The 24,733-nt window shown below is 41.2% G+C and overlaps 2 protein-coding genes across 11 annotated transcripts in view; both read left to right on the top strand.

Moving 5' to 3' along the window:
• sorbs3 (sorbin and SH3 domain containing 3) overlaps positions 1-17,674 on the top strand; it is a 39,946-nt gene extending 22,272 nt beyond the window's left edge. For 2 of the 10 annotated variants that reach the window (XM_035996676.1, XM_031305072.2), the window contains exons 9-21: positions 2,145-2,253; positions 4,743-4,796; positions 4,966-5,073; positions 5,724-5,779; positions 7,313-7,383; positions 7,927-7,988; positions 8,175-8,221; positions 9,669-9,783; positions 10,870-10,995; positions 12,138-12,671; positions 13,284-13,381; positions 13,498-13,604; positions 16,180-17,674. In XM_035996676.1, coding sequence (XP_035852569.1) covers positions 2,145-2,253; positions 4,743-4,796; positions 4,966-5,073; positions 5,724-5,779; positions 7,313-7,383; positions 7,927-7,988; positions 8,175-8,221; positions 9,669-9,783; positions 10,870-10,995; positions 12,138-12,671; positions 13,284-13,381; positions 13,498-13,604; positions 16,180-16,241 — 1,549 coding nt within the window. In that variant the 3' untranslated portion in view covers positions 16,242-17,674. The remainder of the gene's footprint in view (positions 1-2,144; positions 2,254-4,742; positions 4,797-4,965; positions 5,074-5,723; positions 5,780-7,312; positions 7,384-7,926; positions 7,989-8,174; positions 8,222-9,668; positions 9,784-10,869; positions 10,996-12,137; positions 12,672-13,283; positions 13,382-13,497; positions 13,605-16,179) is intronic. The other 8 variants (XR_004896199.1, XM_035996683.1, XM_035996681.1 and 5 more) reach the window with 8 other exon arrangements.
• Positions 17,675-18,660: 986 nt separating this feature from the next.
• The window catches only part of pdlim2 (PDZ and LIM domain 2 (mystique)), a 43,252-nt gene continuing 37,179 nt past the window's right edge, over positions 18,661-24,733 (top strand). Inside the window, exon 1 of the mRNA XM_031305119.2 lies at positions 18,661-19,054. The gene's annotated coding sequence lies outside the window, so the exon portion shown is untranslated. The remainder of the gene's footprint in view (positions 19,055-24,733) is intronic.

Here is a 24,733-nt window from a genome sequence, read left to right as displayed (position 1 = left end):
AATTCTTGAGTAAAAGTGTCTTACCAAAAAAGAAAAAAAAGAAATTAAAGTCCCCTTTTAGAATATTACTTGAGTAAAAGTCTTAAAATATCTGATATTTACTGTACTCAAGTATCAAAAGTAACTTTTTTTTTTTTTTTTAAGATTATTTTTTGGGCATTTTAGGCCTTTATATGTATAGGACAGCTTAGACATGAAAGGGGAGAGAGAGGGGGAATGACATGCAGCAAAGGGCCGCAGGTTGGAGTCAAACCCCAAAACCTCTTATACATTGTAAAACCTGATAAGTTAATATAACTCAAAAAAAAATTGTGAAACTGATTACATTGAAATTTTTAGGTTTTGCTTACTCAGATTTGTAAGTTAAACAAACGTTCTCCAATAAGTAGTTCTTACTAGTTCCGAGTTAATTTAAGTGACTCTAACATCATTTTATAAGTTAAACTAACGTTCAGAATTAAATAGCTCTTATTAGGTTCATTTAAGTGACATTAACATAATTTTGCAAGTAAAACAAACTTTCCTGATCAAGTACATTTACCACGTACTTTGTTTTAATAGTATATACTGTCTATATATATATATACCTTAGGGCTGTCAGCGTTAACGCGTTAATCACGATGCAATTAAGGGCCGATGCAATTAGTTTTTTTTAATCGTATTAATCGCATGCCGGCATTTATTAATTTCCACACCTTCTTAAACATCAAATTCAAAGCCTGACGTTAACGAAGACAAAAACAGAATTTTTATTTTTTTGCGAGGAAGAATCTTTCACTCCAACGTACGAAAACATATCTTGCAAGTAACGAGTAACGAAGATGGTTAGGGGAAATGTAGTAAAGTAAAAGTTTCCAGAAATAGAAATAATGAAGTACAGATACGTGAAAATTCTACTTAAGTACAGTATACAGTATGTACTTCATGTAGTGGAGGGAAGACATACTGATGCTTTATGTATGTATTGTTGGTTTTTATAATTATTTTAAGTATACTATTATTGTCTCATAAGGAATAGCTACAAGGTAGAACTTTATGTGTATACCTAAGTATAGTTTAAACAAAAGACAAAGATCCCTATGTGCTCAGTTATGCTCATTAGCCCTGAAAGCGCCAGGTTTAACTCCTCTCCAGAGGACGACAGACTCTGTTTATTATGTGAGCTGGCAGAAATTTAGAATGAGGTTATTTTTTTTTTATATGTTATATTTTTATTGTCGTGTTAACGAGGACATAAGGGATGTACTGTTTACTAAAATTACCTCTATTTGTGATGATTTCTTCTGGCTGGATGATTATAAAAAAAAATTGGGTTGTGCTTCAAGAAAGGAACTTTTTTTGTAGCATATTTTATTTGCCAAGCTCGGGAGAGGAGACAGAATACTTTGTGTAAGAACGAGCTGTAAAATGACCTATAGTTTTGTGAAATGTAACGAAACGTTTGAACACTGCAACTGGCATGTTGGTGTCTTATAAACCCATGAGGGTTGGGCACTTTGTGTGTGCATGACACGGAAACAAAGAATCAATCAGGCAATTAATCAAATCAGTAGTAGCTAGTAGAATACACACTAGTGCTGGGCGATATGGAGAAAATCAGATATTGCAATATTCTTGACCAAATACATCGATGTCGATATTGCGACAATTATCGGCTTGACAATTGGTGCTTTTACATATTTTCACAATAATGACTAGGTGGGTAAAGGCAAATAATAGAACAGCTAGTAACAGTCTGGTAAGTTCAGATAATGACATCACTTTACTGTAATGCAGCCTTTAAAACCAGGAAAAGACCACACTAAGCCATATTACGATATACACAATCTTAAATGATATTTAGTCTCATATCACGATATTGATATAATATGGATATATTGCCCAGCCCTAATACAAACCAGTATGAATTTACTCCTCACATCAGATAAACACCGCAGGTGACGTCTTATGTGAATATGTGAAACCAAAAAGGCCCAGAGCAGTGGAGGGAAAACGTGTGGGACAGGTTTGGATTTGTTTTTACAGGCACTTACAATGAAGTCGTGATTTAGCTGCTGTCCGTGTGTGTGTGTGTGTGTGTGTGTGTGTGTGTGTGTGTGTGTGTGTGTGTGTGTGTGTGTGTGTGTTGGGGTGTTATGTTTCAGGAGCGAGGATGTAGATAAGCTATCAGACCCGGGAAAGCAGTACCCTCAGCCGAGGAGCATATTCGACTTTGAGCCTGGAAAGAGCAGCCCCTCGGGAAGCCACAGCCAGGTAACAAACCTCACACGCACTCATAGTTTACAAAATAAGATGAAAACCTTATTTAACGTCTAGTTTCATTCAGCATTGTTGTTGGTTCTTATCACTGGAATTCTTTGTGTAGTCTCACTCTGTTTTCCCCAGTGAGGCGGATCAAGAACAGGTTCGAGGATGGGCACCTTTTCTTTAAGGATTAAGCCTAAATCCTCATATTTCATCTTCTCACGCGAGCTAACTTGTGAGTGTGGTCATCCACCGGCTGTGCCCAATTCTTTCTTTTATTCCGAGGATCCAGCATTCATTTATTTAGTTTTTCATACAAGAGAAGACATAATCTAGGTGTTTATGTTACTGTTTCTATCAGGTATTGTGCTGAAAGTCGGTGATTTACAAGCTAGTGACACGTTGATTCTTTATTCGTTTACCTCTGGGGTTGTAGTTGATTGTCCCGTGTGTTCCAGGAGCTTTTTGTAATTGAGTGTGCAGCCGTTTGTATGTGTCACTGTGTTTATACATCCCTGGTGAGTTACAGAGTGGCGTCTCTTTAATTTTTTTGTTTGTTAATGTCTCTTGCAACAATGTCCCAGATCTGGTGCATATCGTGCCTTGTGTCTGCGCTTGTGAAGAAAAGGAGTCTTTGTTTCCACTCCCCCCCCACGGGAGCCGAGGTGTCTTGTGATCCGTATTATGGTGTTAACCTCTTGTGGTGTATAATGGCTCACAGCATGGAGACTCATTTCATTTCCTTTTTTATGACAGCGGCCTATGTTCTATCCCCTGGACGGCATTTAGAAAGCCATGCAGCGCTCAGACCATATCAGGCGTTGTGCTGCCCCACACTGACATTACAGTCTGTGATTGTAGGGAGGATGAGTCCCAGCTGAGGGGAAGGCCTTGGCGTCCAGAGGGACACATTCAGCCAAGGTTTTACACAAAAAAAAACATAAAATGGAGTATGGGGGTCCGTCGCCAGCAGAGCCTTTTAAAGTAATGCTTGATAGAATCAGCTGCTCTCTCGGTGTTAAGTCTTTGTAAAGAGAGGATGAAAGAAGTATCGACTGTTGTGAAATGAAGTTCACACGGAGCCCCTAAAGGGACATGGGAATTGTTTTATCTTCTGGTGTGCACGAGATACTTTTTTGGCTCGCATGAGAAACTTTCTGGTGCGCACGAGAAACCAATCTGAGTAGCAGTCAGAATGGCTGCCGAGTAGGAGGTATTCATGTACATGATAGTGTCATCAACAAACTTAAAGCTATAGTGTGTAGTTTCTGTCGCCCCCATGAGGAATTTTAAGTAATGACAACAACGCTGTCGACGCACCGCCCCCCACCCTTCCTCCATGCAGCTGCTAGTAGCCAAGGAGGACACGGAGGATTAAAAATACATGATGGACTCTTCAGAAGAGGTCATTATCTTCACTCGAGCTTCTGCGCACAAAAGTTACCACAATTGCCACAATTTTCTGAACAAAGCCATACTAAGAAATACAGAGAGAGTTGTGTGGAGCTGATAGTCTTAATTAGCTTTGTAGCAACTCATTTGGCAATGGCTTGAATGTAACGGACGTTCATTAATATCAGAAAGTTACGCACTAAAGCTTTAAAGATAAGGCAAATGTTAACTGATTTAATGCTGTGAACGTGAAATAATAACTTTAGCCACATAAAGTTAGCAGTACTTTGTTTGCTAGCCTTAGACTGGTTTGATTGTGAGCACGAGATACTTTTGCATGCCCACCAGTAAGTTTCTTGTGCGTTACTTTGGGTTCAACATTGGGGGGGGTGGGGGGGGGGTTGAGATCTCCACCTATCTAGCGATAACATTAGTTTCAACATTAGTGGGGGACAAATTATGTGTTTGTATGTATGTATGTTTTGTATGTTCCTTTTAAGTAATATGTGGTAGACAGTATGTCTGTATGTTTTTATGTTTGTGTGTACCCTTCCTGTAATATGTTATGTGTACTTTTATATCTGGACCTTGAGTCTGTAAATAAAGTTTTATATATATATATATATATATGACTAGGGTGTTCCTTATAGTAAATATTATCATATTATCATGTAAATATTATTATTATTAGTTAATTAATCTGCTGTATTATTCATAACTTTCTGCAGATTGAAAACATTACACGTGTTTCGGGATGTTTTTTTTATTGGAATTATGCACATCTTAAAACCAATATAAAAAACTCTTTGACTTCATTACCCTGGTTGTTGTAAATTTTGTGATAATTAGGAGCCAAAATCGTAATTGCGATTAAAATTTTGATTAATTGCACAGCACTAATGTCACATTTGCTATTTGGTCAAAAACGTTGTGGGGCACACTGTTCAGATGGTCCCAAATCGCTCTTAACTCCGAAAACAAAAATCCATTTAAAGTGGTGAAATGGTGGCAGCATGACCCGCGCTGTACATGGCGACTTCATTATTTCCCCAAACAACTCAAAACTTCTGTTCATTGTTGTTGTCGCTTTCTCTTTCTGTCCTTAGGTCCACGTGTCCCCGAAGAAACAACCTGAGACACCAAAGTCCACTTCAATCGAGGTGAGCTGCTTTGACGTTTGCTTTGCATTTCAATTTCTGCATTCACTCCATCAATGTTTCATCCTATAAATCGTTAAAAAGGGACACACCATTAGCTCCAAACAATGTTTTAGTACACTGTATTAGTGTTTTAATTTTGCCCTTCCAACTCCACGTTGCTCGGTCTCAGGCCAGCCTGGTCTCTGAGCTGAGTCGGTTTGAGGCTGAGCTGGACTCGGAGATCCAGGGCCTGCAGAGGACACTTTCCCAGAAGAAGCAGCGTCGAGGCCGGGGTGAGGTACTGAGCCCCCCTCCTGACTCTCTCTGCTGAAGCATCCCTACTCCCCACCTCCTCCCTTCCAATCTAGCAGAATCCTCACCCACCCTCACCCTTTACTCCCCCACTCTCAATAAAAGCTGCGTGTCTCAGTGAGACCCTCCCTGCTTGCTAGCTGCGTTATGTTGTTTTCCCTCTGCGACCTGGATGACAGCGCCTGGAAATCGCCTGCCTGCCTTGCTCTTGGATTGATCTGCTGTGTTTAATCACCTGCCTGCAAGTTGTAAATTTGGCTGCCAAAAAAAATACAAGAACTTTTCCCCCCCCAATCAATCACCTTTTAATCACATGTAGTTTAGAACTTCCTTCCCCAGTGCTTGATTAAGAGTGACTTGGATGCAGCCCTGCCAAAAAACGTTTTTGATTCTTGTGCGATTTACTTTGCTTCAAAGGGCTGCCGATTTGACTGAAATCACAGGCAGCTCAGACAGATCATGAATGGTGTTGTTTATTTTAGCCCGAGGAGGATAGGACCCAGGGGATTTCTTGCTCCCTTGGGAGTGGTCAGCACCTCTACTTTGTCTGAGTTGTTGTGAGATCTCCTCTGAGCAGTGAGATACAGTAGGCTGCAGGAAACAAACTGTGTGTTTCAATGTTCGCTCTGCTTTCAGGGGGCCAGAAACGGGGACCCGGTATCTGCTCCAAAGACTGCGACAACAAACTACAGGTCAGTTGACAACATTACTTTAAAAAAAAAAAAAAAAAAAAGCAAGGTGGGATATGATTACTTCAAATGATATTCAGCAGGTTATAACGTATACATTTTGTTTATCATTTGAGATGCCTTTTCCTACAATAGATTCCAACTAAAAGTTTTTTTTTTCCGCATTATTACAGGACAGTGGTCAGTTGCTCAAACATCCAACATACCATTGTACTCAAAGTGTACAGTTTGTCTAACACATGCCAATAAAACGGTTTAATGTAGATTAAGGGCTTTTTAGTACCGACTATGAATAGCTTGTGTTTCTTGGCACGTTTTTCCCCGTTACTTATTTTTGAACAAAGCTGTGGCATTCCTGTTTTCTGTTCATGTTACTGTTGGAATTTGTTCACCAACAAGTGGACAAGTGGAGTTCAGAGACATACATGTCAAGCCACTCGAGATAGTAAAAGCAGTTTTATTAATAACTAAATGTAAATAATGTTATTGACAGTTTAGCAGGTCTTAAAGTGATATTCAGTTTCATTATGTGGATTGTAGACAGGTTTATGGGTCAGTCACCACATAACAGACCTCCTCTGAGCCCTTAATCCACTTTGACATTGCTTCATCAAGCGGGAGTAGCTGCCCATTGCTTCCTGCTGTTTTTAAGAAACCCAGCACTGTGATTGGACAGCACGACCATTATTACTTTGCAGGGTACCTGTTCTGTTAGTTGATCAGGTGACTCATGGGCTGGATTCTGTTGGGAAGCTGTTGAACTTTAACAAGTTCAAGTACGGTATTTGTGTCTTCAAACAGTGGGCGGCATTCCACATTTCTCACCATGTGCGTAATGCTCTCCTGGAGGATTCTCGCTGTTGTTTGCTAAGTTGAGTTCATGAGTTTTGACTTTTTCTGGCTAGGTGGTATATTTTTTTTAAAGAGCCTGTTGCTAAGGACGTGAATACAAAAAACAGCAGCAAGAAATTGACATTTTTTATTTTAAATGTTTCCTGTTATCTGACTGTGTGTGTGTGTGTGTGTGTGTGTGTGTGTGTGTGTGTGTGTGTGTGTGTCCCAGCTGCAAATTTTGGACTACAAAACAACCCTGTCTGGAAATATGCAAATAAGTTCAGAGGAAGCCAGACAGGAAGCATTGGGTTTTGGATTAATTCTTAACTCATAAACAATAGACTCGTGATTCTGATCATGAATGGAGTTTCGGGGCTGTAAAGATAATTTACGCTCCAAACTTTATCGGAACCAGATTTTCAATTCAAGGATAGCAACATGAGTCACACAGTGTCATCTGCACGGCCTTCTAGTGTCTGATTATTCGTCTCAACTCTGTCCAACGTACAAGAAAACAGATGTGTTGTACAGTAAATCTGCAGAAAAGTCCACAAACGCAGAATTGGACTGTGTGTATTTCAGTATGTGTGGGAACTGGGTTTTACTGTACTTTGATGTCGTTAGAAACCCTATCCCTTGATTGGGAGACACAGTGACAGTAATATAAACATAAAAAAAGCTTATTTCCTTCACTTTTTTCAGCAATTCATCAGCAGCCAAGCAACCTGTCCATCGCTCTGTTGGCACATCATTGACCTCTGCTCCCACATATGGTAAACATGGAGTTTCTTCCCTTTTTGGCTCTGCAACACACATGACACACCAAAAGACATGTGAAGGCCCCCTCATTTAATCAGGCAGCATATATTTGATGAAAGCTTTCCTGCAGTAATCTAATATATTTTGAAGGTCCCATGATTCTCTTTCATTACCATTGTTGTCTTCTGCTTTGGTATTCAACATTTTAGATGAGGCTGATGTGAGCATGGAAAGTGTTTGCAGCCCCCCCCCCCCCCCCCCTATAGAATCATAAGGTGCTGTAGATGGGTGGGGAGGAAGCCCACAAAAAATAGGAAATGGAACTCGGAAGACCTGATTGAAGATTAGCTTTATCCAATTGTTTTTCTCTGGAAATTAGTCCAGATGGAGCCAGCTTGAATAATTTCCAGGGCCCCTTTTTGAACTTATGCAGTTGTTAAGGCTGGGATTGCTTTTTCATAGCAACACATCCAACAACAACATTTGTTGAACAAAGGGTGCACGTTTTAGTCATAAAACGTGCAATCATACTGCTGTGCCTTTGCTTTGCTCCACAGTAGAACGTCCTTCCCCTGCAAATGAAACCATGGAGCTCCCACCTAAGAAAGAGGAGAAAAAGGTAAGTTTCTATGACTGTCTTGTTACCTAAAAGGCTGAAAAATCTTTAAAAAAAAGCTATTTTGTGAAGTGGTTTTAAGTTGTGATATTTTGCCTTTGTTATCTGAGTGCATTCTGAGTTGTTCACATAATAACTGCATCTGTACAACTTGTCCCATGATGCTGACTGATTTGTTTGTTTTTCCAGATGAAAGCAGCGCGAGCCAAGTTCAATTTCCAGGCTCAGACACCCAAGTGAGTGACTTTCAGTGTGAGCTGATAAAATAGATTTGCCATTTCCTTTCTTGCATAGTCATTTACATTTCTGAAAGAAAACATTGTGTTATAGCAATACCAGCAGGTCACTGAAGGCTTGTATCATGTGGACGCGCCGACAGTGTTATTGTCATTACTTAGAATTCCTCATGGGGGAGACAGAAACTACGCACTATAGCTTTAAGTATTTTTTAGCTGCACAGCATGTACGTTTCGCAGTCATTACATCTAGGATTTTACAGCACTTTCAAAATAAAAGGAGAATAAGCATAAGCATGAGCATGTCAAACGCCATGGCGGGCCAAAACAAAGGGAGCACGGGCCCCAAATTGGGCGGCCTTACTCTAGATCAGGGGGTTATCAATGTTTTTTTAAAGGGGAACTATGCAGTTTTTTAGCTTAATTTACCTTAACTGAACAGCTTCGGAGTCATTGGAATGGTTATATGACTTTTTTCGAGTTGAATGGTGGTCGTCTCGCTTCCCCCTAGCGCCTGTGAGCGGAAAACCCCCCCTTGCAACTTTAGGGCCTCCGGCCTCAGCACCAGAAAGTATCACGTGATATCAGGTCTCGCGATGTAACGAATTGCTTCACGGCACTGCATACAAATGCCCATTCAGGAATGGGCTAACAAGGTAGCGATGGAGTTTTTCACACTATCATCATGGCTGAGCCGGCAAAAAAGAAGCAGAAAGCTAGGAAAGCATTGTCGGAGGAACAGAGAAAGAGGAAACGGCAGACTGACCGAGCGAGGAGTCAGCCACAAGTAAACATAGGAGCTGCCAAATATCTATTCTGAAGCTGTAGGGGGAGCTCTATAGAGAAACCTGCCAGCAAAAAGCGAGAAAACTGTGAAGAAATGGCTAAAACTGCATAGGGCCTTTTTAAGCCAAGGACTCCTTAACTGAAAGAGAGATGGAGCAGGGACCCCCTACAACATATATTGTATAAAATGAAGTTGCATATTAAACTGGGCCTACAATAATGTGTAGAGCAGACTAAAACCTTTATACATTCCTTTTTTGCATAAAATACCAAGCTATTAAAATAGCCTAATAATTGTTGGCATGGTTTTATAAATCACAGTGACTCCTTAGGATTAAATGTATCTGTGAATTGCCTTAGTGACCACCTAGGCCAGTAAGCAGTGGGGATTTATATTTGCTAATAATATGATGGATTCATATTAAGACCTTTTAATTTTTTTTTTTATATTTAAAAATTAACAATAATTTGGAGGCCCCCCTGCATTGACTCTGAGGACCCCCTAGGGGTCCCGGACCCCCTGTTGAAGATCCCTTCTCTAGATCAAATCTGAAGTCTAAATTCTCTATATAAAGCACATTTGAAACAATCAATACATTTTGAACTTTGATCTCTGTATTTCTCTATATGTGTGTGTCATTATTACTATTCTTGTCTTCAGGGAGCTCACGCTGCAGAAAGGCGACATAGTTTACATCCACAGGCAGGTAGATGGCAACTGGTTTGAAGGGGAACATCACGGAAGAGCTGGCATTTTCCCCACGTCTTATGTGGAGGTGAATTTCTTCGATTTGATGCTGTTTCTCTGACTGTTGCTGTTGGTTGTATAAGAGAGCTGACACACCAAGCCGATTATCGGCCATTGGACAGTCTGGCGAGGTCGGTGACTCGAGTCTATTCGGTGTGTTCCGTGCCGTCGTCCGTCGGAGGAGCTGTCGGCCTTCATTTTGGCCGACCCGACATGTTCAGTGGGAGACAGGGCAGTCGGGACTCACCTGGAAATGGCGAGCGGATGAGCCTCTCAAAATCTGACGAAAATCTTTTAAACTGACCTTTGTCGATTTGAAATGAAGACAGATTCAGAAACTGCACGACCTATTTCTCGCTTAAAATGTTTTCAGAAACACGTTTCGGTGAACTATTTTAGTACAATATGAGATCGTATTCTGAACAAGCCGCCATGACAGTCTGGCTGTGAATTTCCGGAGAAAAAAGAACCACGTGACGCGTTCGTCAGCTGCCGGTTTTCATTTTCTGGTAAATAATCAGACTGTTAATGGAAACAATACAGAGAAGTTGGCGTCACCTCAGTGTGTTTTGAGGCATTTTTTTGGACCTCGGGGACCCGACTGATCAGTCCGACTGGCTTTTCTGCCGACGGTCAGCCGTCTGGTTGGTGCGTAAGCACCTTAAGACTAGGGCTGGGCATCGTTTTGATTTTAACAATTCTGATTCCGATTCTTCCTTTTGATTCCGGTTCTTATCGATTCTCGATTCCGAGTCTTTGAGGGCTGGAGTTGAAACGGGTCACATGCTTATTTCACAGTTAAGAGGGACATTTTATTTTGATTCAATGGTTTTACCGGGCTTTTTCAGCCACACTTTAGAGCGCCGCTTACTGTGCCCCATGGCTGCAATACAACAGGCGCCTGGCCGCTATATACGGAAACCAAAACTGTTAAATTTGGAACTGATGATCGGATTCAAAACCAAATTATCCAAACAATTCCAATAAAGAAACGATTTCATTGGAATCAGAATTTTTTAAACGATTCCAAGAAGTTGGAACCGGTTCTCGATGCCCAATCCTATTTAAGACCCTGTGAAACTGGCTCAAAACTCTTTTCCTTTGTCCTCCATAGATTCTGCTTCCTACTGAGAAGCCCACACCTACAAAGTCTCCCACTCTACAGGTGTTGGACTACGGGGAAGCTGTGGCTCTGTTTAACTTCAACGGGGACCTACCTGTTGAACTTTCTTTTCGGAAAGTGAGTATTGCTGTGATGCTGCAACAGAGGGACAGAGGCGTTCTCTTCACATTTGTATGGGAACACATGAATTTGTAGTACAAGTCAGTTTCTGGCTGAAAATTTTATTTGCTCAATAGACGTTAGACATTCTTTCCAAGTTAGATGAAAAAATTGATACCACTCCTATTGAATGCTAAATGGGAAGCTACTGTACCAGCAGCTGGTTAGCTTAGCTTAGCATAAAGACTGGAAAACGTGATTGTTTGCATTTCTTTAAACAAATCACAATCATCTTGGGCGGAGCTAAGTTCCAGATGCAGCGACGGTGGCTCTGCAAAATAATCTCGGGAGCATTTGGTGGAACATTTGCAGCCCGCAAATGAAAACACCACATATGATATTAAATGAAGTTAACTGTTCCCTCAATTCAGTAACGTGAGCTATTTAAATTAGCTGAATACATGGTTAAACCTCATTAGCGCTTACCAGTGTATCACCGTGTGTATTTAGTCCACAGCAATCCCACCAATCAGTCCCAAAACGTCCCAGTTAGAGAGGAAAGGCCGTAACCATATTCCTTGTAAACCTTTACAGCCTGACATCAGGCTTTATCCTTGGAAATGTACTTCCATTGATCCATTAGCCTGGGAAAACCCTGACGAACTTCCGGCAAATTTGAGATTTGCTCTGCAAGTCATTCTGGCCAAGAGCCCATTCATGCCCATTTCCAATTTTTCCACCAATCACAACCACTGATCGCTTTACACGATGATGATAGCGCAGTGACGACAAGCAGCTTTTTGTTTATATTCAACATGATGGCCACTGAAGCGCAGCAACCCGTTGCCGTTGCAGTCACCCGGATCGTTGGTCAGATTTGTTGAAGGACTATCCAATTGCGCCCAGAGGCATTTGAGCGTTGTCCGTTGGTGACGCCCCTTTGGGCTGCAATGAAGTTTGCCCAGACCCACTCTCAGTTACAACTGGGAAGGGTCTGGTGTCAACCAGGCTATTGATCCACACTACACTATAATTGACTGATTACTGTAGACACTAGCCAATATGTTAAACAAACTTTAGTATTTCATTCTCATTGGATATTATATTTTTCTGTGTAATATCTAACTCTGCAAAACTCTATTCTATTTTTTTCCTCCTAGGGTGAGACGATCGATATAACCAGGCGTGTTGACGAAAGGTGGTTAGAGGGGAGGATCTCAGGGACCAGCCGGAGCGGCATCTTCCCAGCCAATTATGTCCAGGTCAACAAGATGCCCCGCACCAAATTCTCTACTGATGACTACTCGCCAGGCCCCATGTCTCCTGTCTCCCCTGGACCCCAGAGTCCAGGGCGTCCCCTCCACTCACCCTGCCCACGCTCACCATTATCCCCTTTCACCCCCACTTCCCTCAGTCCCAAACCTGAACACTCTCCGCTGAAGCCGTCTTCGCCTGTACCTTATGGCAGCCCAGCTTCACAGTCACGCTCCCCCACCCAGACACCCGTATCCAAAGAAACGGCCGATCGGTGGCCCTCCAAAACGGTTTCCGCGCCCACCAACTTCAATAGCCACTGGGCTGGGACACACTCGGCTAACCAGAGCTCTGTTTCACCTCCCACTCAGTCGTCAGCGTCTGTACACAGAGCTGGAGCTCCCACAGCGAACACTCCCAGATCCACTGACCCCTCACAGGTCCGCTCTCACTGTCTGCACCGCCTGTCACTGCATGTCCACACCCGCACTCTCACTGTTTGTGTTCATAGGAATGTTGTTCATCATCTCTTGTTTCCAGTGGTGGAATGTAACTAAATACATTTACTCAGGTACTGTACTCAAGTACAAATGTTGAGGTACATGTACTTTACTTGTACTTTTTTTTCATGCTGCTCTCTACTTCTACTCCGCTACATTTTAGAGAGAGAAATATTGTACTTTTTATTCCACTACATTCATCGGACAGCTTTAGTTACTAGTTTTAGTTTATTTGTTTTACAGAACATAAAAAAACAAAAGACACAAGAGACATTAATCACTTAGTTGATTGACAGAACTGTTTTGATCGTTTCCAGTTTTTAAAAATCTGGGGATTTTCCTGCATTGAGTACTTTTAATTTTAAGACATTAAGTACATTTTACAGATGATACTTACCTACTTTTACGTAAGTAACATTTTCTATGCAGGACATGTAACAGAGTATTTTTACAGTGTGGTATTAGCACTTTTACTTAAGTAAAGGATCTGAATACTTCCTCCACCACTGCTTGTTTTATAATGCGTGACATGAGCTTTCTATTTCAATCCAGGGTGCGATACGAAACCAGACGGCTCGGTCTTATCCACACGTTAACTCCCAAACACAAGTGCCAAACAACCCTGATTCAACAGTGGTGCAACGCCAACCGTACGTCTCCACATTTTCTACATTTGTCTACATTGTTGCAGTACAGACCGAGTGTTGCAGCTGCGGTGAATTTGTGCCTCAGACCATTTGTTTTTTTCTTCTGTTCTCTGTTTAAGGTATAAAGCTGTTTACAACTACAAACCACAGAATTCAGATGAGTTGGAGCTCAGAGAAGGAGACATTGTGCAAGTGATGGAGAAATGTGATGATGGCTGGTTTGTAGGTAAGGAATAAAGATTTATTTTAAAATCACAAAGAATGTAATTACCAATGTATGTTACTCCCTTAGTAGTTCCCCTGTGAAAGCACAGTGCAGCATGACATTATGTTAGGATGCAGATGGGTGACAAATTAAAGAAGAAAAAAAAACCTACAAGTGTTTTGATTTTGGGCCGCCATAGTCTATGGTTGCATGTCATACCCCTCAAATTGCATCCGTGACTCCTCCACTTGCGTCCCTTCCTCCCTTCCTGTCTTAGTCGAGGAAATCATGGGAGGAGAGAGACATCGAGCAATTACATTTTAGGTAGATGAGACGCAGTGGTGTAGTCTACATGATACGCAGGTATACGCAGTATACCCATTAAGAAAGCTCTGGGATTTCCATATACCCACTTAAAATGCCCAATGACACGCAACAACATACTTTCCATTATATTTTTGATACATTTCGAATTTTCATCTGTGTTTTTCTTCTTCACATAGGCTAAATAAAGGTATTTCCACCGTAAATTGGTGCATAAAAGTGTATCCAAATACAGGAAATGAAGTCGTTGATGCTCAAAACTTCCTTGGGGGAGGACATCAAACCATTCAGGACGCCCCTGTGTCCTTAAGTATCTGCATCCCGATTTTATTTAGGTTCCTTCAATTTGTCACCTTTCTGTAGATTGTACACCAATGTTTATGCTTATGTTTATTAGTTTCGTACACGTAAATATAAATCACATTTAAGAAATTTAAAATACATGTGAAGGTCTGGTAGAAACCTGTAAATGCTAATATAAACCACACCCAAAGCACATACTAAATGTAAAATATAGAAAATCACCAGTACATTTTAAGTATTAGTGTTCAAAATATGTACAGTATAAACAACAGTTTCTAAGACTTTTCCAAATCAAATGTTGTAGACAGCAGGGCATTTCTAAGACTATTTTAATACATAGAAAACGACCCAGAGATATCCTTTAAATGTACATTTTCATTCCAAAAAAGAATGAATGTGGTATCGGTTAAGGACAGTCAAGTAGATTTTTTAAATAGGGATTGTTAAATCTGTGATGGAGCATCTTCTGATACCTCAAATGGAATCACAAAAGTAAAGAAATTGGATTTTACAGGAGTTCTATAGGCTACAGTATTAAAACAAACTTGGTTATTCAATAGATTTTCATAGAAATTGTTTGAAAATTACATTAATTCTTAGTATTTTTGTTATGTTGTGACCAATATCAAAACATTCTGCAGCGCCAGTACGCCCTCTGGTGGACATCATGAAACAGTGCAGATGCATTGCAGTAATCTGCACAACAACAAACTGCATTCATTGTTTTAGTTTTAGAATACAGGCCCGTAGATGGGGCGGGGGGGGGGGGTTCGGGTGGTTCGAAAGACCCCCCCCCACTGCCAAAAGATTAGACAATCAGACAATCCATAGATTGTTTGAAAATAACGACGTCCAATAATTCAAATCCCCCCCAAATAGAAATGATCTTAACCAAACCGAAGCCCTAATCTTGTTAAAAGCACCATTTTTGTAAATGTGTTAAACGTCTAAAGGCCCGGACACGCAGAGCCGACGGCCAAACGTCGGCAGAAAAGGCAGTTGGACTGATCAGTCTCCCCGAGTTGGTCAAAAAAATGCCTCAGAACACACCAAAGCGACGAGACGTAATACAGACGTATAACAGCATAACAGCAGGCGGGGCTAATCTGTATTGTCGCCCCAAAAATGAAAACCGGCAGCTGATTGGACGAACGTGTCACATGGGTCTTATTTCTCTGGAAATTCAAAGACAGACTGTCATGGCGGCTTGTTCAGAATACGATCTCATATTGTACTAAAATAGTTCACCGAAACGTGTTTCTGAAAACGTTTTAAGCGAGAAATAGGCTGTGCAGTTGCTGAATCTGTCTTCATTTCAGATCAACAAAGGTCAGTTTAAAAGATTTTCGTCAGATTTTGAGAGACTCTAGTCACGCTCATTCCGCTCCCCGTTTCCGGGTTAGCACTCTACCAATCAGATGGGTCATTTGAGTCCGACTGCCGGCAGTGCCTGCCCCGCCGATTATACATGTCAAATCGGCCAATATGAAGGCCGACGGCCCCTCGGACGGACGACGGCACGGAACACACGGAACAGACTCGAGTCACTGACCTCGCCAGACTGTCCAACGTCCGATTATCGGCTCTGTGTGTCCGGGCCTTAATGTATCAACAATCCACGCAACTAACTTTATGGACTCATAGCAAAATCTGTGAGGGGTGCATGTGTGCGTTTGGACTAAAAAAGTTGATCTTGGTAAGCATTTTGACAACATTGTAGTGTGCTTGTTAAGATACCAGCAGACAAGCTAATCCAGCACAAATTAGTGCATAAAAAGTCACCAAAATGAATTATTTGAACCTCATAATTAAATACAAAATGAGGGGGAAAATTGCAAAAAGGTCCACTTTTTGAAATAAAGAACCCCCCCCTTCCCCTATGCTATTTACGGGCCTGGAATATATGCACAAATGCATACATGCATTTGTTTCTGTTGGGTGACCACAGCGTGTGCTCTGTTCTCTGTAGGTACGTCAGAACGGACTCGTGCTTTTGGGACCTTTCCTGGGAATTACGTGGCACCTGTTTGACCTGCTCACTTCCTGCTTGCCCACACCCACCTGGACTCATAAGAGCCCAACCAATCACTCACTCAGCTCTCTCCAACAAATCCTTCTTTGACACCGCAGTATTTCTTCATCACACTCCCTAACGCGGCTTAGTCAGACCCGCATGTTCAACAGAGGTGAAGGCAGGGACAATGAGTGGTTTTTCACCTCACCTCCCTGCATGAGTGCATGTGTGTATGTGTGTTTTTGTGTGTGTGTGTGTGTGTGTGTGATATTGCGTGTGTGTGTGTGATTGTGTGCGTGCGCTAGCGTGTGTGTGTTCCACTGAGACTTGGAGTGTTCACACACACACACCACTCGAGAGAGGAAAGAATGAATGCTGATGATACTGTTTCACGTGCAAAGAATGGACTTTTTTGTTCCACAACTAGTTGCAGCTGAAGGAAATTTGCATTCCTTCCCAGTGAACAGCACCGTTCCACCGACACTGCATTCAGCTTCTTTTTTTGTCACCACAGCGCCATCACAAACCACTGCTGAGAATTTATGAATTAGGATGGCACATTTTCAATGGATTTTCTTTAAAATGTATCCTTCAAATATCTTCCTCAGATTATCTTCTAGATCTCTGAAAGTTCCCTGGGCAAGTTTGAGGAAACAACACGGACATCTGTAGATATGTGCGTAAAGTAAAGTACAAGTAAGGGCGCGGACGTGTCAAGAGAAGTTTAGAGCCTTTCACAAGGCTATGCAGAAGAGGAAATACAATTCATGTGTGTACTGGTTTCCTAAGCAAGTTATTCATTAGAGAATATTTTGGATGTCACTCTTAAGCCATGAAGTGGAATGCCAAATGTGAAAGTAAAGAGATAGATCATGTTCTGTGCTTTAAGATAAGTTGCTTTGCTCTGAAATGAAATGTCAAACTGTAAGTTGTACAAGATCAGTCGAGTTGAATAGCTCCAAATTAAACCTGCAGCAAATGGGTGAATGATCTTTTGAAGTATTTGAAGTACCGTAAAGCTAAGTGTGCCAAATCTAACCTTTCATGACATTTTTATTTCTTGTAATTCTCAATTAAACAATCCCAGCTGACTTTATTTCTGCTACTACTGCTGTTATGTTTCCTCTGCTTACGGGAAAAACATTCTCACTTTGACAGTATTTCCAAAATCACTTAAGTTTGTACCAGTGCAACTTTTCACAAGTGTGACCTTTCGAAACCTAATTAGACATCATTATCATGAAGTCATTTTGCAATATTATATGATATATTCATGATTTCCCTGTAAATGTAATTAATATTTAGTAGACACAGGAGATGATTGTACAGACTGTAACCTTTTATCAAAAATATTCAAAGTATAATATATATTTGCTTATAAAACAATGTATCTCATATGTATGGTACGCAATTTTTTTTAAAGCAATTAAACATTACAGAGTGATACTGAGCAACGCTTGCGTTCATTTGTTTATTTTGTGAAATGCTTTTCCTATATGTTCATTGAACAAACAAAAAGTCACGTATGGAGCTCACCAGCAGGTGACCAGTGGAATGTAACCTACATAGCTTCAGCTACAGGTTTTTGTACTGATTCTTGCAAACGTACATCTGTGACTAGGGTGGGTAAAGTTGTACTGTGTAAAATGGACTGACAACGCCACCTAGGTTTTTTTTAATCTGGAGGAGAGCAGTTAAAAAACTGATGTTTAAAATGAAATGAACTCAAACTGATGAAAGAAATAATGTTTACTTTAAAAACTAGGATACATTATATTAGAAAACTGTCTTCCTTCAAATCTATAAATACAAGCATTCAAGTCAAAACACAACTAAAACATAAATCTATATCCATTCACCATATATATATATATATATATATATTACTCGTCTAACCATCTAATAATTTATACAATTTATTTATACTCTTTTATTGTTCCCCAATGGGGAAATTACAATTTACACTCTGTTGTTATTACACATTACACACAGGCCTGAAATACACAGACACATGCTCAGGTCCTTTTACATGTACTAATGGAGAGATGTCAGAGTGAGTGGGCTGCGACTGCTGAACAGGCGCCCTGAGCGAGGGGGGGTTCGGTGCTCTGGCAGTGCCCAGGAGGTGAACTGGCACCTCTCCAGCTACCACCTCCGTATTTCGGTCCATACGGGGACTTGAACCAGCGACCCTCCGGTTCCCAACCCAACTCCCTATGGACTGAGTTACTGCCACCCCTAATCAGCGACCTGTTGCACCTGTGGCGCCAGGTGAAAGCGGTTAACTTCAATTAACAAGCTGACCTACGTCACCCGTTAATTAATGTGGCTCTGTTTGGAGCGCGTGCTGCTGTTATCTTTACCGTCAGCAGGTGGCGCGCGGACACAAAACGGAGCCCCGGTGTGTTTTCAGGATAAATGTCTCAATTATCACCGCTGCACCCTCCTCTCTCATGCGACACGCCCAGTTTCGCTGCCTGTGTCAAACCTTTTATTTTGGTAATAGCACATGGCACCGCGAGCTCATCCCAGAGTGAGACCACTGCTCGCGCTGCTACAGGTGGTGTGCCACCTTAACGTCTGAAACGACAGAAGAGAGGCAGCGACAAGGGACTACAGGCGCTTCATCACCGCTTCAGTTGACGGGGAGAAACTCATAAAGCTGTTTGGTTGTTTTTTTTTTTCCTTTTTTTGGTCGCATTTTGGAGGCGGTTGTTGTTGTTTCAGTCTGAGGTGAACTGGGACCTGCTGGGTGTGTTCCGTGTTTTATCGACACATCACCGAGATTTAACAGGTGGAGAAGGCACCTTAAATCACTGCACTCACCTTGGTAAGTAAACATGGCGTTAATAAAAAAAATTGTCTCACCGTCCATAAAGCGTGTTAGCTAACTCAGGAAACTGGATTTGATTTGTGATACACAGCTCTAATCAAAACTCCAGTGCGTTAAACGCTTACATTACGTTTTATTTAGCTGACTTTTTTTATCCAAAGCGACTTCCAATATGTGCATTCAACCATGAAGGTACAAACTCCGAACAGCAAGAATCACATAGAAGAAGTACATTAGCTTCCAATAAGCCAGACTTCTAATTTTTTAAACCAGCATCTTCTTGGCCAAGGTGCAGTCGGAAGAGATGTGTTTTTAGCCTGCGGCGGAAGATGTGTAGACGTTCAACTTATTTGTTGAGTTAGTGTCTTTTTGTATCTAATGTCATCATCACATTTCAGTTTAAAACTCATGTGCTATGTTTTTATGGCAGTTAGCTAGTGTGATTCATTGTCAATAAACCTGAGAGACTCGTATCTGTATCTGTTCATAAAAAAGTGTGGGAAACTCAGAGTGCAGTGAAGCCTTGCTAAAGTATGATTGACGCAAAGTATGCGCAGTGTAAAGTGTGCAGTACCCTCATATGAGCTGTTTCGGCTAATGATGCATGATTATAAGTGAAAATGAAAGTCAAGTCTAACTGACTAGAACAACTTTAGCTCACACATGGTGCTGGTTTCCAGCACCTACTGTAGCTCTTGCACCCTGTTAATGCATCTGTATTCAGGAGAGCAGGGACGGTTGTTTGTTAACCGTTAAGCAGTCAGTGTGATTTGTGGAGGGGCTTGACCATGTGCAGCCTCAGGACTCCTTAAGTCAGTATTTATGTCACATTAGTTCACAGTGTGAAGCTGTTATCTCCTATCTCCTCTGTTGAGGGTGATGACTCTGAATTAGTCAGGTCCACTGTTCAACTTCAGTTGCCTCACTCTCTTTCCTTGTCTAGAACCAGAATCAGAAAAAAATGTTTATTGCCACAATAAGTACACTTGCATGGAATTTGCCTTGGTGAATGGTGCAAACATAAACACATAAACATATGAAACATTAATATGAAATAAATAATAAATACAGAAAACAAATGTATACATACAAAATAACTGTTGCATAGAAACATTACTGTTTCTCCTATTCACTTAATCAAATGTTGATAAATAAATAGACGTGGCTTGTGAGCGCTGCAGGTGGGAAAGTACTTTGAGGTGTTTCACAGACCTCATGTACAATCCAGAACAGTCCCCATGAAACCTCATATCCACCCCCACCCATCCCCAACCTGCTGTTTGTGTACCTTCCCCATTGTGATTGTGCCCGCCTGCCTTTCATGTGCCTGCTCTACCTAATCCTGCTCTCACTTTATAGTGTTTGTTTCCTGGTGCTGTTGCTTTTTTTTTTTTTTTTGAGAGAGAGAACACTGTGCTGTCTCTCAAGATAGGACAGGGCTATAGCCGTCCAGGAACCAAAAACAGCCCACTGTAATTTTGGATGGAGCGACGCGGTGGCTTTTCAAGAAAACGGTGCAAACTCGTTACCTTCTAACTCGGGGAAAATAGTTTGTTTTACAATTGCGTTGAGGTTTGAACTGAAGTAAATAATATTTTAGACTTCTTTTTTGAGTTTTGCTAAATACTACTGTGCTGTTTTTTTATTTTTTTTTTTATTTACTTTAGGGCCTATAACCATTCGTTTGCCTCTGTGATGAACGTGTTTACGGTTATGCAGGAAGTTGGTATCATCTGTTGAGTCTGAATGGTGTGTGTGGTTTTTGTGTGTGTGGTTTTCAGTTTTAGCTGAGGCAGAGGCATCGCAGGATATTTCTGACTGTTCTTTCTTTTATATTACTTCAAATTTTGTACAAACAGTGTGTGAGGCAGAGGATGTTTCTTACCAAACATCAAGCATACCACTGAATGCACCGAGGTGCATCATTGCAGCGTATTTCAAGAGCGTGCGTGTAATGAACAAAGTGGTGGTTGGTGTGTCTTTTGTGAGGAGAGCGTAATGGTGCATGCAGATGATGTGGTGATCTGGCCTGATTGCCGAGCAGCAGAGTGTGGAGCCTGTTCAGTGTGAACAGCAGTAACATGATCTCCAGATGATGATGATGATGCAGAGTAGAGGATGGATACCCGACAGGACCCGACGGGCCGGGTTCGGACAGATATTTAGAAATGATGTTTGGGTTTGGGTTGGGCTCGGTCACATCAGCGCGATAAGGCATTCTCTTCTCATTCTCACTCTTGTGCGCGCCATTGTTAAACGTGCGGTATACTCGCCGCAGCCGGCCTGTCACACGCAAATGTGACGTCATGGGAGCGCCGTAACTGTTTATACTCGCGTGTGGTGGTCGCGACACTAGTTGCAGTCTTCTCCTGAACAGAGGTGGTGCTAATGAGCAAAGGCTACCGACTTTGCTGTTTCTACGGACTAGAAGAAGAAGAAGGTCAACAACGGCAGAACTGGCAGCAGCATTGCCGTCAATGCTTCGACTTGATTCGATGACCTACTTCGTTGGATCAAGCCTTTCATTCACCATAAAAGAACTCATCTTAACCCAGTAAGTTTACAGGAGCGACTTGCAGTCACTCAGAGTCCTGGCATCCGGTTGTCTGTGCCGCTGGAAAAAATAGAGTGGTGCGCGCCCTCTGCTTGCGCAATCAAAATCCTGGCGCACCAGCGAGATCTACGTCATTTTGACGTCACATTCGCGTGCGCCAGCTTGGCTGCGGCGACTCCGAACCCCATGCGCGCTGATGCGCTCATCTGTTGACCTTTCCGAATGCCTTCCTACAGTTGTTTAAAGTCCTATGACATGCTGCTTTTTGGATGCTTTTATATAGGCCTTAGTGGTCCCCTAATACTGTATCTGAAGTCTCTTTATATAGACCTTAGTGGTCCCCTAATACTGTATCTGAAGTCTCTTTATATAGACCTTAGTGGTCCCCTAATACTGTATCTGAAGTCTCTTTATATAGACCTTAGTGGTCCCCTAATACTGTATCTGAAGTCTCTTTTATATAGACCTTAGTCGTCCCCTAATACTGTATCTGAAGTCTCTTTTATATAGATCTTAGTGGTTCCCTAATACTGTATCTGAAGTCTCTTTTATATAGATCTTAGTGGTTCCCTAATACTGTATCTGAAGTCTCTTTCCTGAAATTCAGCCTTGGTGCAGAATTACAGCCACTAGAGCCAGTCCCACAATGACCTTTACTTAGGATGTGCCATTTCTGTGTCTGTAGCTTTAAATGCTATTGAGGAGGAGAGGGGGGGGCAAGGTGGAGAGTGGGGGTGTGGCCTTGACCAACTGCCACGCTTTGCTTGTTTGCAAGCCATGATGTCTCTTTCTCATGGGTGGGCCACATTAAAAGCAGAGAAAGGGGAGGTAACCTTGCTCCTTATGACATCATAAGGAGGAGATTCCAGATTGGCCCATCTGAGCTTTCATTTTCTCAAAGGCAGAGCAGAATACCCAGGGCTCGGTTTACACCTATCACCATTTCTAGCCACTGGGGGACCATAGGCAGGCTGGGGGAACTCACATTAATGTTAAAAAACCTCCATAAAGTGAAATTTTCATGCCATGGGACCTTTTAATAAAAGCAGGCTTTCCACACTAACAAACGTACATGTGTCATTAGTAGGAGAAAAAAATGAGATTTTAACTGTGTCGGGCTCGGACATAAATATCTTAATGCCTGTCCGCACTGTAATGCAGAGGGAGTTAAGTGGAGCCACTACCACGATGTCCTTGTCTGGTTACAAACCATACTTCACAGTGGACACAGTCCTGTTGACTGTAGCAGTGCCGCAGCAAAGTGATAAAGGGATTAGGGCTGCCACTAACGATTATTTTCATAGTCGATTAATCTGTCGATTATTTTCTCGATCAATGGATTAGTTGTTTGGTCTATAAAATGTCAGAAAATGGTGAATGAAAATGTGGATCAGTGTTTCCCAAAGCCCAAAATGACATCCTCAAATGACTTGTTCTGTCCACAACTCAAAGATATTCCGTTTACTGTCACAGAGGAGAGAAGAGACTAGAAAATATTCACATTTAAGAATTTGTACTTTTTTTCCCATAAGAAAATCACTCAAACCGATTTTAATCGATTATCAAAATAGTTGCAGACTATTTTTAATAGTTGACAACTAATCAATAAATCTTTGCAGCTCTAAAAGGGATGATGGGTAATCTTAGACATTGTCTTTTTTTTTTTTTTACTGCGGAAGATAATAAACTTAGCACAAAAAGTAAGGAAATTTGTGTTTGGTAGATTATTTCTCTGTGGTAACAATGCTGTTTGGCAATAAATGTTATACCGTTGGAAAGCATGTTTAGTTCCCTTTCAAATGGTGCCCCATTTGTAAGGAACATGCATTTGTGGGATGAGCAGCAGCGCTGAGTATGTGGGTTGCGCCCAAGAAAAATTTGGTTCTTCAATTCTTCAACCAGCATTTGTCGCAAGTCAGCCAACGTGGTTGTGTTTGCCACTCTGGCACGAACAGCACGCCCAAGCTGATCCCACAAGTGTTCAATGGGGTTGAGGTCAGGACTGCTGGCAGGCCATTCCATCCTCTCCACTCCCACATTCTGGAGGTAGTCTCTGATAAACCCCGCCCTGTGGGGGCGAGCGTTGTCATCTTGGAGGATAAAGTTCGGTCCCAGACTGTGGAGATATGGGATTGCCACTGGTTGCAGAATCTCATCTCTATATCTCTCTGCATTGAGATTGCTTCCAATGATGACAAGCCTCAAAACAAGTGTAAATAGCAACAGCAAAATAACCTGTTTGGCAATGGCAGAGAAGATTTGGCAAATTTTTAATGGGCACAACCCATATACTCAGAGCTGCTGCTCATCCCACAAACATGCTTTCCAACGGTATAACATTTATTGCCAAAAAGCATTGTTACCACAGAGAAATAATCTACCAAACACAAATTTCCTTACTTTTTTTTACTTCTAAGTTTATTATGCAACATTTGTAAGATTATGTTGCAGCATGAAACCCTACAAGAGTGTGCACCCTTAAAAGTTTTCTCATGAAAAAGGGAGCAACCCACTAAGACTACAGGTATGGCTCAGTGTGTATGTATGTATGTATGTATGTATGTATGTATGTATGTATGTATGTATGTATGTATGTATGTATGTATGTATGTATGTATGTATGTATGTATGTATGTATGTATGTATGTATGTATGTATGTATGTATGTATGTATGTATGTATGTATGTATGTATGTATGTATGTATGTATGTATGTATGTATGTATGTATGTATGTATGTATGTATGTATGTATGTATGTAGTATGTATGTATGTATGTATGTATGTATGTATGTATGTATGTATGTATGTATGTATGTATGTATGTATGTATGTATGTATGTATGTATGTATGTATGTATGTATGTATGTATGTATGTATGTATGTATGTATGTATGTATGTATGTATGTATGTATGTATGTATGTATGTATGTATGTATGTATGTATGTATGTATGTATGTATGTATGTATGTATGTATGTATGTATGTATGTATGTATGTAGTATGTATGTATGTATGTATGTATGTATGTATGTATGTATGTATGTATGTATGTATGTATGTATGTATGTATGTATGTATGTATGTAGTATGTATGTATGTATGTATGTATGTATGTA

Source organism: Sander lucioperca, chromosome 2, assembly GCF_008315115.2.
Source record: "Sander lucioperca isolate FBNREF2018 chromosome 2, SLUC_FBN_1.2, whole genome shotgun sequence".
Classification (NCBI taxonomy): domain Eukaryota; kingdom Metazoa; phylum Chordata; class Actinopteri; order Perciformes; family Percidae; genus Sander; species Sander lucioperca.
Note: the sequence above shows the minus strand (reverse complement) of the source record. Positions and strands in the feature narration are given on the sequence as shown.